General features: G+C 39.9%; 1 protein-coding gene across 1 annotated transcript in view; it reads right to left on the bottom strand.

The window, feature by feature from the left end:
* LOC139717743 (sodium- and chloride-dependent GABA transporter 1-like) overlaps positions 1-5,511 on the bottom strand; it is a 140,139-nt gene extending 134,628 nt beyond the window's left edge. The window contains exon 1 of the mRNA XM_071629247.1: positions 5,015-5,511. Within this exon, the coding sequence (XP_071485348.1) occupies positions 5,015-5,327 (313 nt within the window). The 5' untranslated portion in view covers positions 5,328-5,511. The remainder of the gene's footprint in view (positions 1-5,014) is intronic.
* Positions 5,512-16,021: the final 10,510 nt, after the last annotated feature.

The raw sequence follows: 16,021 nt of genomic DNA on the forward strand, positions 1-16,021 counted from the left end.
CATGTGTCGAATAAACTTTGGAAAAATGAACAAATCATACTTGTACGTACACGTCAGTTTAACTTGCTCCATTGATAAGTGACGTCAGCATAATTCATTGCATTCGTCACAGCGAAAAAGCTGCTTTTCAACTAAGCCTTATTTTCAGTTGTTCCCATTTTCCACTTGTCCTTGAAGAAGCGAGTGTGACCTTTAACATCTGGGAAGGTCCAGCTCCATGTTTTCTCTGCGAACCACCTGCCCTCAAATCTACTTTATGTATAATGCTTCACACGCCAGCTGAAACCCGAGTAAAGGAAATGCAAGTTAAAGGACGGACGTTCATCTGGAATGAAACGGGGTTGATTGTTAGTTTGTTACAAAGAGTGCACAACGGGGGAATGTTTACTTTCCATGAATCTTGAAGGTATGAGAACTGCGGGAACCTGTATCAGTCAGTATGCCAGGGAGTCGCAATGTCCCAAATATTCTTGGCAACTCAAAGTTCCTGACGAAGAGGAAAGGAAGAACTCTCGTCCACATTTTACTGGCTCTAATGCGATTGACTCTTTTCAAGCCAGCGTTACACTGCGAGAAAAAAAAAGTCACTCCTGGTAGGGAGAATCACATTATGCGACATTGGAGGAAACAAAATAATATCACGTGTGAGAACATTTCATTTCTGGCACATAATTGGTGGTCTTTTTGCCAGCTGTATCCGAACGTCTAATGATGTACAGAGGAAGGTCAACATTCGGCCGCTGGTGCCCAAGGGAGCGCCTGGCCCAAATTACAACATTCAGTAACCCCGTTTGCCTTATGTTGCTGCGCCTTTGTTCACCTGTGTTTAACTAGAGCCCTTAGTGTCAATACTTAGTAGGTCGCGCAGTGATAGAATTCCCCCCGTAGCTGGTCTCCTTGCCTCCCCTGTCGGCTATAGCCCCATTGTTCCCCTCACCTCGCCACAGACACTCCACCGATCGAAAATGTAGACCGCTTTGCCATGAAAGACATGAAAGCTTGCCAAATCCCTCCAGCGACAGGGCTTGTTTCACGCCACAACGCGACTATCATCCTCCCGTTTGTTTATTCTGCATCGGTTTGTATGTCTGTTCATGTGATGAAGGCTTGAGGACATGAGGTAAAGTTTTCCCCAGGACCACGAGCAAAAGACTTCTTAAACATGTGATTTCCATTTCAAACCATGGAGGACAAAAAATATTGCCATCGATGTGCCAAGTTATGCGGTATTTGACATTCTTTCACTGTATGATGGTCGAAAAGTTGCATACGTATTCTCCTGGGGACAACCGACAATGAGACGTGATCAAGGAGAGACGAAATTTATCACCTCATCTCTGTAATTCAAGACGTGAAGTTCAGACTTGTCTGAACGTGATACGCTCAGGAACCCAGAATGTCTCCTCACAAAAGAATCACTCTTTCCCGGTAGGCGTGAGAGAGAGAACACCTCCCTGCTCTTTCCAAAGTAGGATGTGCTGTATTTTACCATGATTTTACGGAGGGGGTTGCAAAAGGAACAAAGGTTCAAAAACAGCTGCCTAATGCGGGCTGGACCACTCATATCCTAATGTCCACATCTGACAGGATCGCTGGAATGACGCCATTAGCTTTTTTCAATGCATTAGAAGTAGCTTTTTAGTTCTTGACAACAACCTCATCATGAAACAAAGGTAGGACAGACAGGACTTGAAATCGGCAAGCTGTCTTCTAAAAGAGAATACTCAGTAGGCCTATACGATTAAAAAACGATAGCGGAAACCAAATTCCCTGAAGGTTGTAAGCGAAGCAAGCAGTCATGAATATTCTGGCGACAAGGACATTATTATAAATGCATATCATTATTTTCATAATAAAATATCGCAAAGTCACTCAGCTTCTTCGAAATAGTTGTCATGGTCACTTGATCAAAATGATATGTGACAGTGACGTTTGTGGCAAAATGCTACTCTGCTATTATGTTTAATGCACATGTTGTCTCTATAATCATTTTATCTTAGCGACAGTCTTCTCTCTCTTCTTTCGTTCTTTAAAACAACAACAACAACAGTCTAACCGATTTCACAACTCTCGATGTGGGAGTGTTTTATTGTTTTACCTACGCAAGGCAACACAAATAAAGTTGTTTCCCGGCAGCAAATTCTGGGAAATCAGATTTGACCATTTCTAGGCATAATTTACTTTTGATTCCGGGTTTAATTAAGCGGAGGACAGTGTTTTTCGCAAACATAAAGTCCTTAGCAGTCAACACGTAATGTAATTTCTATCTGATTTGCGCTTTAATACAGTAGAAAACACTGCGCTATAAACACTTCAACTTGTTTTTAAGATAAGAAGTCTCTTAGACCCCCGTTTACAGCGAGTGAAAAGGTCGGGCTCGCCGCGGCCGAGCCCGGCCTTCATTTCACTGTAATTGCGCAAAAGGCCAAATGCGGTACCAAAATCAGCCGCTGCATTTGGCCAAGCTCCAAAGGCCGGGCTCGCCGCGGCCGAGCCCGGCCTTTTCTCACTGTAAACGCAAACTGGGCCAAATGCGGTACCAAATTTAGTATGGCTTCCAGACACTCTGCCCGCACTATCTCGCTATTCAGGATATCAACGCCCTCAACATTGAAAACGAGTTAATTTTAAGGTAGTTTTGTCCTGCAGAGGTCTTTGCCTTCGGCGACGTTCGTCGCCGCAGAGTCCAGTTGGCAATGGGTCTGGAAACCAGACTATACCACAATGCGACCGGCGTAAATATTCCTCGAGGAATGATAAACGCCAAATATATTCAAATAACAACAAAAATAACAACAACGGCGCCCTTCCAATATTAGTGTTTGTTTACAAGCAGAGCGCCACTACGACAAAATATTGAAAGGTTTGAATTAAAAGACCGGACCGAGCCCCCCGGCACTGTCAACGGACAAAATCGCGGGGCCGAGTACCGCAATTGAGGCCGGGCTCGGCCGCGGCTCGGCCCGGCCTTGTACTGTAAACGGAGTCTTAGTCTGAGGTGAGTACAGCTTTCACTTCCCAACAAGACCACCAAGGTGATTCATTACACTAACACCATACAAATAGGGTGTTTCATACACCGGTGTCCTTTTTAACCTGAATAAATGAATCGATCAGAGTCTCTGAAACTCCTGGGGTACCCAAAGGGTCATTAGGGAGACGAGAGCTAAGAATTAAACAGACCATTACTGGCAAAAGAGACCAATAAAACACCACTGTGTCGTCGTCCGTTTCAATGAAGTGACGTATAGGTGATAGACATTGCATAAATCCACACACACTTTACTCACATTCTATCTTGTGAGAAAATTGAAAGACAGGAAAAAAATGAGAGAGAGATTGGAGGGTGAGAAGGTGGTTACCGCATGTGGCATGGGCAAAATCAAATCAATAAACATTAACAAGTCACGTGACAATACTGAGTAGAGCTTTCGTTCAGAGCGCGCGAAGGTCAGTAAGCGCTTGTGCGAAGTGTAGAAGTAGATGGAACATGGAGGTGTGTCTGTCACCCCCCCCCCCCCCCCCCCCCCCCTTTGTTGAAAATACTTTTGACATACAGTATGAACCCAGTAATGCGTTTGGTATTGAGATCAAAGAACGCATCATCAGTGCGTGTAGCTGTTCGGGTTTGCTCAGCATCTGTCTAAACAGATACAATGGCTTCTGTACCAAGTTGATTCCCTAAATAATGATGCTAGCAATGAAGATAAAGTGCTTTGCCAAACAGCACTTCTCCTGAGCTGAGACTCGCACATAGAAAATATTATCCTTTAACCGCTAAGTCATTGTGTACAGATCCCCAACGTGTTTCATAAAACACAAAAAAAAGTTTCAAACGTGAAACCATTCTTCGACTTTAAAACTAGGGCAAGTGGTAGTTCATGTATTAAACTGTTGCTTTTGTAAATGATTTGTAAAGCTTCCTTTCAGCCAAATCACTTTATTTCCCACATTTCCTGGCTTCAATAACAGCGACTAGCTTTGATCATTGTAGCGAGGTGTTGGATCTTGATGGGTCAGCTGAGCTAAGGTTGGGTTTGAAGGATCGTTTAAAAAATTTCATGAGCAAACAATAACAACGATAACGTTAACTATTCAGTTGGACGAAGTTCTAAACGAGGTCGTATATTGGACATTTTCTGTGCTCCATAATGCAATCCATGGCCTAATTTTCACGAGGTCGCACCTGTTTCTTATTCAAAGTACAATGAAGTTTACTACCACAGATAATCCTTTGTTACATTCTATTTGATTTATAAAAGTATAGGGCCTACATTAGACTTACCTCTACTCTGAAACTTTCTGCGGGATACATTTCCCACTGCGTGCGGACAAGGCTACAACCGCATGCATAGATGACTGAACGATGATGAAAACGGTTTACGCTACAGTTCAATCTAAGCAAAATACGTGCTTTATATAGGGCATAAAGCATTGATCATAATATACGTACCTTTCACTGAATTCCAGCGTATGACAATAGACCGTTTGTGCAATATATTACAAATATTTATGGATGTTTCTTTTCCAACAGCCACAGCATTTCATTCACCTGCTCCCTGCCATTAAGTTCCATAGGCAGGAATTCGCTTAGTTGTTGCTCGGACGGGTAAGCCTCCGGCAAGCTTTGTGGTTATTAAGGGCAACCTTTGTTTACAAAGCATACATAAAATTTGAATACATTACAGAATTGCTCAATTTACAGAGAAAAGCTTGAAGCAAAAAGAGTTATATTGTCACATATGCTTCACTGGTAAAAATAATTAAGTTATATCGTAGAAACCGGTAATCATATGCAAAATTGCAATATCTAAACTATAACTATTTGTGTGCATGACACACGAAAACATGCTTGAATTATGTCAGACAGTAGTATCAAAAGAAATTCAGTTTCAGGCAATATGAACCATGGCCCTGTTATAGAGGGTGTCTGTTATTGAAGTAGCTGAGGGAATAAATTTTGATATTGCCAAGCGACTAGTTCATAATGGGGTTGGATCATTTCTACCCTTACCTCCACCATTTCTGTAGCACAGGTATGGAAATCGCCAAACATTGCCGAGGCCGATGGCGTAACCGATGCAAGCCAACAGAAAGTCTAATTTCCCCGTCCATTTGCCGCGTTTCCCACCAGCATCCTCAACCTCTTCCTCCTCGTCTGGCTCTGGATGGTGCTCGGGTACCTTCCCATCGGCGACCACCACACTGCCGTCGATGTCGGTGCTGCCATCACCCTGGTCCTTGGACTCGGTCCCCTTCAGGTCGTTCAGGGGGATTTTTTCGTCCGGATTAGCGATGGGAGGCACTCCGTTGTTCTCCGATGTCATGATTTCTTTTTCTGTCAACAAAGTCCGGTGGAGTTAAGGAAGTCCCAACGTGAGCTCGTGATGTGTGTGTTTGGAGCTATCGAGTCAAGGCGTGCGATGGTTGTGTTAAGATAATCAGTCAAAGTTCCAATTGACGCTTTTAAGACGATTCAACAAGAAGTATAAAATACCGAAGTCCGGCTCTTGAAGATAAAGAGTGGGAGCTGGGTAGAGGTAGGAGGACAGAATGTAGTACCAAGGTGATCAAGCGTAATGTTGTGAACTCTAAGAGACTAAAAGGGTGGCATACATCACCTGTAGAAGTGTGAAGCTTGCTGTCACCGGTGTAGGGTGAAGTGAAAGAGGGAAGGGAGATGGAGACAGGTGTAATGGTCCTGGTACTGACAAGTGACGCTTGGGAGCGGAATTGAGATAATCCTCAACTCTGCCCCTGGCTGTAGGCAGCCTTTTCCCCAGACGTCTAAACTTGGCAAGTGAAATTTTCAAAGAAATTTGAGCTGGAACCGATGCTAGAATCCGCCCTAGGTAACTATTTATGCAATTGCCAGCTTTGCATAAATTTGATCTGTAAATTTGACGTCTGAGCAACCAGAGAGAAAATGCTCTCAACGAGGACAATTCACACGACTAGTCACAGTGGAAGTATGCACATTCTTTTTCTTTTATTTTCAAGTTGGCGTTCAACGTAAGTTCATCGCTCAATACAAATGATTGAGAGAACGCGGTCAAAGAACTTCAAAGCTTGCCGACTGCGAGCGGAGTTTACAATTTCCTAAGAAGGAAAAAAAAGGAGAGAAGAGTGCAAGATAACAAACAAAGCAGACCGACGAATTGTCAACTTGTCAAGTCAAGTCACTCCAGGAACCCTCCCGCTAGGCTGCACTAAGCGATCCGTGCCACTAGCCAAGAAGAGTGAGAACAACGATGGTATATTGACTATTTGCGCGTATACGGAACGCTACACACATTCACCAGCACTGTGCTCACTTCCCTCGGAAGTTTTCCGCGAGTGTTCTACTTGGGCGCTAATTCATGTATACATCGCGATCCTGTATCGAGATTGACTCGTATTACCTTCCCTGTCTCTCGCCAGGTCCCGTTCGATCTTTTGCTCGCTCGCTAGGGAACAACTTACCTAACTTGACGCTCATTGGTCAAATTTATTTTTCCTTGGTAGGCATCAGCAATCGGCAGACATTCGGTCCCAGCAGACAGCATAGCGTTGAAAGTGCGTGGCGGGAATATTGTCTAAATAATCACTCACCAAAAGGAAACTGCGAACTAGATTCAGGATTCCCTCTGTTGGAGTTATCTGCAATCCCTTCTTGATGGCGTGCTCCACTCTGAGAGGGCGTATGTTCTGTGTCATGACAAGTGACCATTTCATTTGGAGAGCGATATTTCCATAAATAAATCTTTGTTTTGATGACAAATTTCTTCGTCCAAGGAAACTGCATGTTACGTACAATCGTTTGAAGGTGCCCTCTACTTCCACAGCGAGCAAAGGTCGACCCCCTTACGATTTACACAACATTGTGTACGCAATATAAAAATGAAATAAGTCTCCCTACTAGGAGCTGTTTACACATCTCGCGGGATGTGTGTAAACCAGCGAGTTCTGACAACATTACAGTTAACAGAGCACACGTTTGCTGAACTCGAGTGCGTGTTCAGCGAGCCATTATTAGGCTCAATTATTCTCAGACTGTACACAAGTACCTCGTCGTTTATTGTAACGTATATGCAGGCTAACTCGTTTGCTCAAAAGGCGAAAACTCTTGGCATGTTCTCATCACTAGTTCCAGTAAATTCTCTGGAGAATAGCATACAAAAAGTGATGATACTGATGCATCTTATGTAACCAAAACATGAGGATATTCAAAAGATATTCCTCATTGTGTTCCTTGAAGTATCAGGAAACCACATAAAGGCATTCCACACGCACAATCACTTTATTTTTGGTAGGAGAAGGGATCTAATAATCTTTATTTTTTGCCCATGTTCATGTTACAAAAAAATGTGCGCATTATATCTACCTCATACAGTCAACCAAATTTTGTAGAGAAAATGCAGATACATCAGACGAAATATGAACAGGCGCTTTGGGACAGTTTCGATCCAACTCATGTAAGAAGAGAAGTGGAAAAGATGCTATCATTATTTTCTCATCTCGACTCGGTGGCCTAATCGCGCGTTACCATGGTGACAGGTGTCACTTGAATGGTCAACATCCTTCTCTATGTGACATGAGATCAGTCATCAGATAAAGTCATCGATACCCTCATCATGTTACAAGTACGCTTCGACGAGAATATTAGGACAATAATTACCTCACCGAAGACGTGCAATAGAATGTACAATGTACGATTAAATGTACTTTTGTATGGGCAATGACAGACAGGGCCAGTGTAGCATCCACGGCATGTTGCACACCGTAAAGCGATTCGGTTTCACGCCAAGAAAGCAAAGAAAAAAAAAAAGAGTTCATGAGAACTCGATATCCAGAAATGCACAAACCGACTTCAGCTATGTGTATATTTCAGAAAAGAACACCTGAGAAAGAACGAATCGCTCGAAAATTTGTGTGCCGAAATACAGTAAACTGTTGGTGAATACATTAGGAACTTGATTTCAGTTTTATTTTTGATGATATCATCACACCGACACGTGAACAATTTACTCTCTCTCTCTCTCTCTCTCTCTCTATATATATATATATATATATATATATATATGCCTACATATGTGTGTGTTACAGTCAAAATGATATTAAAAATATTTACAGTAATGTTACTCTTCCTTACTATTACATCAACTTGTGTTAATTCTATCATGACTACTGCAACATAATTACTGCTATTACTGATATTATTATTCCTGCTTAAGATAAAAGTTAAAATAAGAATTATAATGGTAACAATAACAGGAAACGTTTCTCGGACTGTGTTGACATGTGCTTTTTTTGTGTGTGCTTCAATGTTTAAGGTTTCCAGCCAAATTGTAATTTTCGGAAATCGAAGTAGATCTGAGAAGACCTGAGTTATCTCTTTCACTCTTTGGCTGTACTGCGACCATTCAAAAGGTACAATGTGTTACCTGCAACTCTTCATTATTCGTATATTCTTACAAATTTGATAATCAGTTTCTTATTAAGAACTGTAAATCCATTTGAGAATTTGTTTCAAAAAGCGATTACCGATAAGCGATGGTTTGTTCCTGCGCTTGATGCTGGTATGATTCTACGATGGTATAGTTCGTCAGATTCTTGTAGTCACTTTCTAAAATGCTCCCCATGTTTAAGTGGTATAGTTATAGATTTATATGATAAGAACAATAATGATGATGCTAATGATGATTATAATGATAGTCATACTATCATAAGGATGATCGTGATAATGATAATAATGGTATAATAGTGATCATCATGCTAGTAATAACAATAATCGTGACAATGATAACAGGAAGAAGATGATGATGAAGAAGAAGAAGAAGAAGCATGATTATTACTTTCATCAACACCAGCATAAGCAGATTTACCATTATTATCATTTTTATCGAAAGAAGCAGAGGCAGAAAAGCTTCAGATCAGATAGGTATGGTTGTGAGGACTTAAAATCTCGTTATTTGTGCAGGCCCAGTAAAAGCCAAAGTTCAAAGTCACGGCTCTTCAAGTTTTTCCCTGCGTCGGCGTTGTTTTCCTTTACACGAACACTTCGCCTGCCATGCTTCAAGATTGGGCTTCCAGACGCTTTCACTCAGAGTTTTCACATTGGCTAATGCGAATAATCCATCAGTATTTGCATATTGTAAGCCACAATCAAATAAAGAAAACATGGCCCGTTTTTCTGTCTCCCTCTCCATTTGTAGACAAGACAACCCGGGTGTGAATCTTGGGTGGCCAAAGTAAATTCACTGTCCTCATTCTTATGCACATCTCTGTTTTCTGGCTGTTCTGTGTGTGTGTGTGTGTGTGTGTGTGTGTGTGTGTGTGTGAGTGTCTTGTGTGTGTGTGCCTGTACATCTGCGTGTCAGGACAGGAGTGTGCGGGTGTGTGCGTGCAAGCGATGGTGTGGTGGCGTGTGTGTGTGAGTTGTATCGCTATAAGATGTTTCCCTCCAAAATATAATGTTTTTATTTCTTCTTTGATACACGCGTATAGAAAGAGATTAGTCCAATATCTCCTTCTTCTTCCTCGTGTCTGCCTCCTTATTCTCTCTCCGTCTCTGCAATCTCCTGGTGCTTTACCACTTTACTTTTTCCTTTTTTTTCTACTAGTCACGTCGTTTCCTTTTTCTCCCCTATCTCAAGGTCTACCTTCTGATATTTTCCTAAAAACTGAACTGTTCCTCGATTTTTTTTTCAATCTTTTATTTTTCTTTCTTTTTCCAATAAACAATATACAAATCAATTCATGACAAAATAACATAAATTTCATTACAACAACACAAAATTCCACATTGTCAATATTACGACTGAAAAAAAAAAATTGTATGTAAAAAATCACATCAAACAGAAGGGAACACCCTCACCCAACCCCACATCCGGTGACCCCGCTCACAATCTCACTTACTCAAATGTTTAAATTCAAAAAATTGTAATGCTGATACTGCCAGGAAAGTATTAATCATTGGTGTGCAAGAAAATAGAAAAACATACAAACAACACCAAAACCTCAAACAATTACATCCTACAGTCTGCCAGACAAAATGATAAAGAAAAGTTCATAAAAACAAGTCCAGACACTTACATTTCCTAAATGTTTAACTCTTCCCATTTACGTAGCCCTATCTTACCAGTTTTAATCGCTAATTCCTTTTCTTGATCTTTACAATCTATGATCATCATTAAAATTGATTGCTTCTAAATTCTTCGTCCCATGCGCGCGCGCGCACACACACACACACACACACACACACACAAAAACAAACAGTTCAGTTCGGTTTCATTTATTTTCATATATTCCTTCTAAATTCCTTGTCATACACACACACGCACGCGCACACACACACACACACACACGCACATACAACACGCTTTGGGGTTAATGAAATATTTTACAGGTGGATAGTGCGCTAGAAGCTAACAAAGATTTCATATTTTACTGCTATTCTACAAACATTTCTTTTTTAACACTGGCACTGTTTTTTTTTAAAGATCTACCTGGTTTATACTAAGAAGATATTTAGTTGCATTTACACAAACAAAACAAAACTAAACAAAACACTTGAGAAGTTTTCTGTTTTGAACGCTGCGATTAAATAGTGTCTGAATAAGTATGACCATTATTTTGTGACATCATTATACGGATCATTATCAAGATTCCGTATGTGTTAGAGATAAGGTGTATTTAAAAGCTCAATGAGTGGTGATATGTTGTATTTCCAAGAAAGCAATCGTCTATTTGCGTAGATTGGTCTCAAGCTTTTGTTGTAATACCGTACCATCAAATGACTGCTATCAGTGGCCGATGGGTTTACAAAGATGTTTATTTTCCACGAGAACTTCTCAATTTGATTGATCTAGAAATCCGACTCCAGGCAGCTTGGTCAATGCGGTACCCCTTCCTGCTAATAGGTATACTTACACATAATCTGTATTACACAAGTCCAGACACATCTACACCCATACGTACATGATACAAAAACACAGATAGCATAATCATTACCTAATGAAGAATATTAAGAAACTTGCCGATTTATACGGCGCACGCCGCTCCACAGAGAATCTCGAATATCTTATTCTCAAATGACTGAATTATTGATATGATACAGGCATCGATTCGTGTTTAACTCTCACAAAACTTTGAAAACCTTTCTTCAACAACCATGCCGAGCAGTAATCATCACTACTAAATTTGAGTTATTTGCTGATTTATGTAGTTGCCAGAGTTCCGGGAAAGTAGCTCATGTTTAAATGTATAAAATCCGTTACACTTATTATAGTAACGTTAAAGTGTATAAAATATGCAGTTGATATAGCAGCAGAAATGAGTACAGATTACAAATTTTCTTGGCAGAGAAACTGCTTTGTTGCCTGAACACATTTCGATGTTTAGTGAGAAGTCGTTGAAGCTGCTGCACGTGTCCTTATCAAATGCTTATGGAGTGTTCTGTGTGTTTGAGATCCATATTTGTTTCATAGAGAATCAATTATAATGAGAAAGGAGACACTCTCTTAAACTATTCTGCTGTTGTTTTACGCCGCACATCAGTAAGAGCAATGTTTAACCTCGTTTATCTCCCCTTGCATTGAAAGACATTATACAACCATCTATGTTGTATTCATGCAATGGGACTTGTTCTCTGTCTAGTCTGTAATAGTTAAATTGCATGCATTAATGATTTCCTTGCATTGAATTGTGTGCTCATATCCACGATGCTGACGCGGTTGAAGCCCAGCATATAAAATGCCACGTTTCAAATGATGTTGTAGGAAGATTAAAAATGTGTATTGTATAATATTTCTGGCCCTACACTCACATTCTCTTTCGACAACTCGTACAGGTAAACATGACATGATGGGACGGTCTTTTGATGGAAATGTTTTATCTTTCTCAGAACGGGAAGTCCTGTCTGAACTGTCAAGGCGGGACGTCTCAGATTAAACGATAACATTCACTGCATCCTCGATTTCTCCTTGGATGTCGATTTGATTGTCGATTAGGCAACCGCCTGGGTGCTGCTGTGACGACAGCTGACACGACAGTTCATCCACGGCACGCTCGTCATCGCCACTGTGGGAAGCAAGCATAGGTTAGTGAGTTCCTTTCTCCCGCACGTTTTCTCTCCCCTCTTCCTATTTCTCTATCCATCTCTCCCTCACTAACCCTCCCTCTCTCTTCCCTTCTTAGACATTTTTTTTTTTTACACGTACGTCTCAATCTTATCACTGCTTTTTATGTTTTATTTCACGAAGATATCTCCCTAGTCACAAAAAATACATGAAATGCGATGAAATATAATGGGGAAAACAAGTGAAAAGGCTGTACATTAAGAATTTAGTTACTTTTCTATCCAATGCAAAGGGAGCCAGTGTGTCTGAAAATGACGGAATCGCTTTTTTCGAATTATATTGTCGAGATTAACGAGCGAAATATGATTTTATTGCATAGGTATCTTATCTCATAAAATAATCAAAATTGGACCACAATAAAACTGAAATATAGACTCAACATGACAATGGAAGTGATCATGCGAGAATCACGGCCAGCTGAAACAATGACAGATTTTTTTTTTTATTGTGTTTCTTGTATTTCCATAATCAGATTAAAAAATCAAGAGAGATACAAAGCAAAACTGACAATCAACAACGTGCATTAAAGCTGCAACTGCATTATGGACCTATTCATTTAATGGACACTTAGCCATTGTCACCAACGTCAAGAAAACTTGAAATAAGTAGTGTATCATTCACTTAATATCGTCCTTAAGTTATTTACACATGTGGGGCCCTACCCAGCACATTACTTATACAGTGTATTTGTGGATATCCCATGCTATTTGATAATGAATTATCATTACCAGTGATTACTGTTTGCAAGCTGCTGATTACTTCAGTTGGTTGGAAAAGGCAAAGCAACATTTTTATTCCGACACTTAGTAATGGTGTATTATAGATCTTATCACACTTCATTATACTCCTCCATATTCACACACATACACACACTCACTTGAACGCTAACACACATACATACACAAAGACACATTCTCGCTTCTTTCTTACTTTTGACGGGACATGATTCCGTGGACGGATATTGAAATATACTGCATTAGATGAAGACTAATAACCCATAGCAATGAACCCTTTGAATGGTTCTGGAGTGCATAACGATGTGATACCAATGTGAAGACCATACCTCATACAGTTCTCTCACTTTGTTTGAAGTCTTGACCAACTCTCACTAACTTAAAAAAAACAAACAAACAAACAGCACACAGTACAAAATTGATGAAGAAATGAGGCAACACTCGTAGAGATCTGTCCAATGAAATATATTGCCATTGTATAATTTACAAATCACATGTTATTTTAAATAGCATCCTCGCTCTACATGATAATCAATGGTAGTTGGTACCACTGCACCTGTTTACAAAGAAGATCGGTGCACAGCGAGGAAGTTATAAACTTATTTGACATCGCTGCATACATCTAATTATTCATTGCATAAAAAGAGTGGACTTGAGTCTGTATAGTCTATTGTGCACTTGTTATCACCAGGAGATCTTGTTTTATAACTGTAATGCATGTACCCTAAGACAGAGTGGTAAGACACAGTGCCGAATAATGTCACTTGTATTAATTTGCGAGAGACTTACGAGTACAGCTAGACCTCTGGGCACTGAAATTATTTGATTTCCTTGTGAACACAAGACTCTTCTTGTAGAACAATACTAACGATGTCTTGTCCAAATTGTGTGTGTTTATGTAATGTGGCTTCATATGGGAGCATGTGTGTGTGGGTGTACATAGTTACTATGATGTTCAATCCAATTCTCAGTTGTAACAATATGTTGTCACCATGATGGCCTAATATAAGTCACAGAACATTGAAATGTAAAATCGATGCAGTATTTTGATACTCCTCTGACTGTTGTCATAATACATCCTCTATCCCACCTTGTCTACAAAAATCTACTAGAAAATACCATCTTTTAGTACAGACAACCTAACATACAGATAAAAAGACAACCAGAGTTCTGAGAACATGGATTGATACCATGATGTGTGTAGGAGTTTAGGCATCAAACACAGTGGGAAAATCCCCATGACATCATACCTCAGACATGATTGAACAGTTTCCCATTTTCCAACACTGCTAGGCTTTAACCCTGTATCTTGGACAGGAGGTAGCACTTCACATAACATACCTACCAAGTTTGTCATATCTTTCAAGAAACCTCCCTTTCATATTTTTGATGAAGATAAAAGTTATCTGATTTGCTTCTCACCTTCATGACCTCAGGAAGGTGGTCCACCTTCCTGATGACCTTCATCTCTATGATAGTAACATGGAGACACGTTACATGTCAATGTTAACTTTGCATTATCATCTACACTGTCTTAACAAATATTCTTGTTCACTACACACCTTTACCTACCATCATCATTACTATAATTTTTTTTTTCTTAAATCATATGTATATTTCCCCCCATATTAAGGCAGGTCTAAGATTCGGGAATTCCAGAGTTCCACATGACCATTCACCCCTCTGCCTCCCCCCTTTTTTTTCTTGCCATGCTTTGTCATAGAGTAACAATGTAAATAGAGAGTGCATCAGAGGTGCCACCACCATTAGACCTAGGAATGTTTGTTTTACAATGTAGGTACATACACCTGGTGGAAGTTATCCATTGAAATGTATCTTGTAAAACACAGCATTGTGAAGCTGCAGCTTAATTCAGATCAAATGTTTAATGGTATTTAAGTACACATACAATGTATGTCTATGCTGCCCCAATGAAAAGTACACAATGAATAATACACATAAATATCAACACTTCTAATGATCAGAATTTACAAATACATCATTTGACCTCCTTTGATGTGCATAGATGACTTAGAACTTCCCCTAGTCACTTTGAGATAATAATGAATTGAACTTCTTGTTAGAGAACCTTTTACCTCTTGCCCACTCATTTCCATAGATGCATAGTAATGACTATGACATTCCAGTAAAGTGCAGAAAATCCCAACACAGAAGGTGTGCAGTGCTTTATCTGACATTAAAATCAACCACCAAACATTACACAAATATACATCACACACACAATCCTAAAAACATTGCGTCTTGGTGCGTAACCGTCAATATTTAACACTGCATGAACAAGCCAAATGATATTCACAGCACAATATAAAGTGTTTTCAAAATAGGCTAGGAATACAGTGCCTGAGTGATAACTGGTAAGACTGCCATAAGTGAACACTAAATGTTGAATGCTAGACAATATAGGATGAACTTCTCATTTTACATCCTGTCGGTAATTACAAAGATTTCACCAACACTTGCGAAAGAATTAACAATGCCGGCAAATGCTTGGATCTGTGGATATTGATGGCTAAAAATTCAAATTAACAAAGGGTATGCAACACAGGCACAGACAAATTCTGAAGTGACCACAGCAGCTTAGTTTTACACATTTCAGACTACACAATTGCACTCTGGTGAAACACAACATGATCTGCCATTATATGTCTTGTAGGATAAAACCACTTCATCCTACATGACCTCAATGCTGAGAGGGCTTGGGAAAAGAAATTCTCTTCAAATGCTCTTCAGTCCATATTTCTTCTTTTTCTTTCATTAGCATCTCTAATTTCAACTGCAGTATAGTCTGATACCAGCATGAAAGGTGAGAAATCAACCACCATTCCTGATTTCTACTCTGATTATGAGTGCTGGTAAAAGTCGAGGTCAATCGTAGCACACCAAAGCTGTTAATCTCTTCCCAAAACGTGGTATCACAGATTTTACAGCACAACACAGCACTGGACAGCTTCGTTTCAAGCCAACCAGCAGCATGTAGCTTAGCATATCATTTGCCTGAAAGTGGCAAACACCTGTGCACAGTTTCATACAATATGCAACATATTATTAGTTACAATGTACAAATATGTACATGTGGTGCAGTTCATACAACTATGTGTGAGACTATCAAGTTGTTTTAGATTATCACACACTAAAGGAGTAAAACCT

Source organism: Diadema antillarum, unplaced genomic scaffold, assembly GCF_040938485.1.
Source record: "Diadema antillarum isolate AM-2024a unplaced genomic scaffold, OU_Dant_1.0 scf00000081, whole genome shotgun sequence".
NCBI lineage: Eukaryota > Metazoa > Echinodermata > Echinoidea > Diadematoida > Diadematidae > Diadema > Diadema antillarum.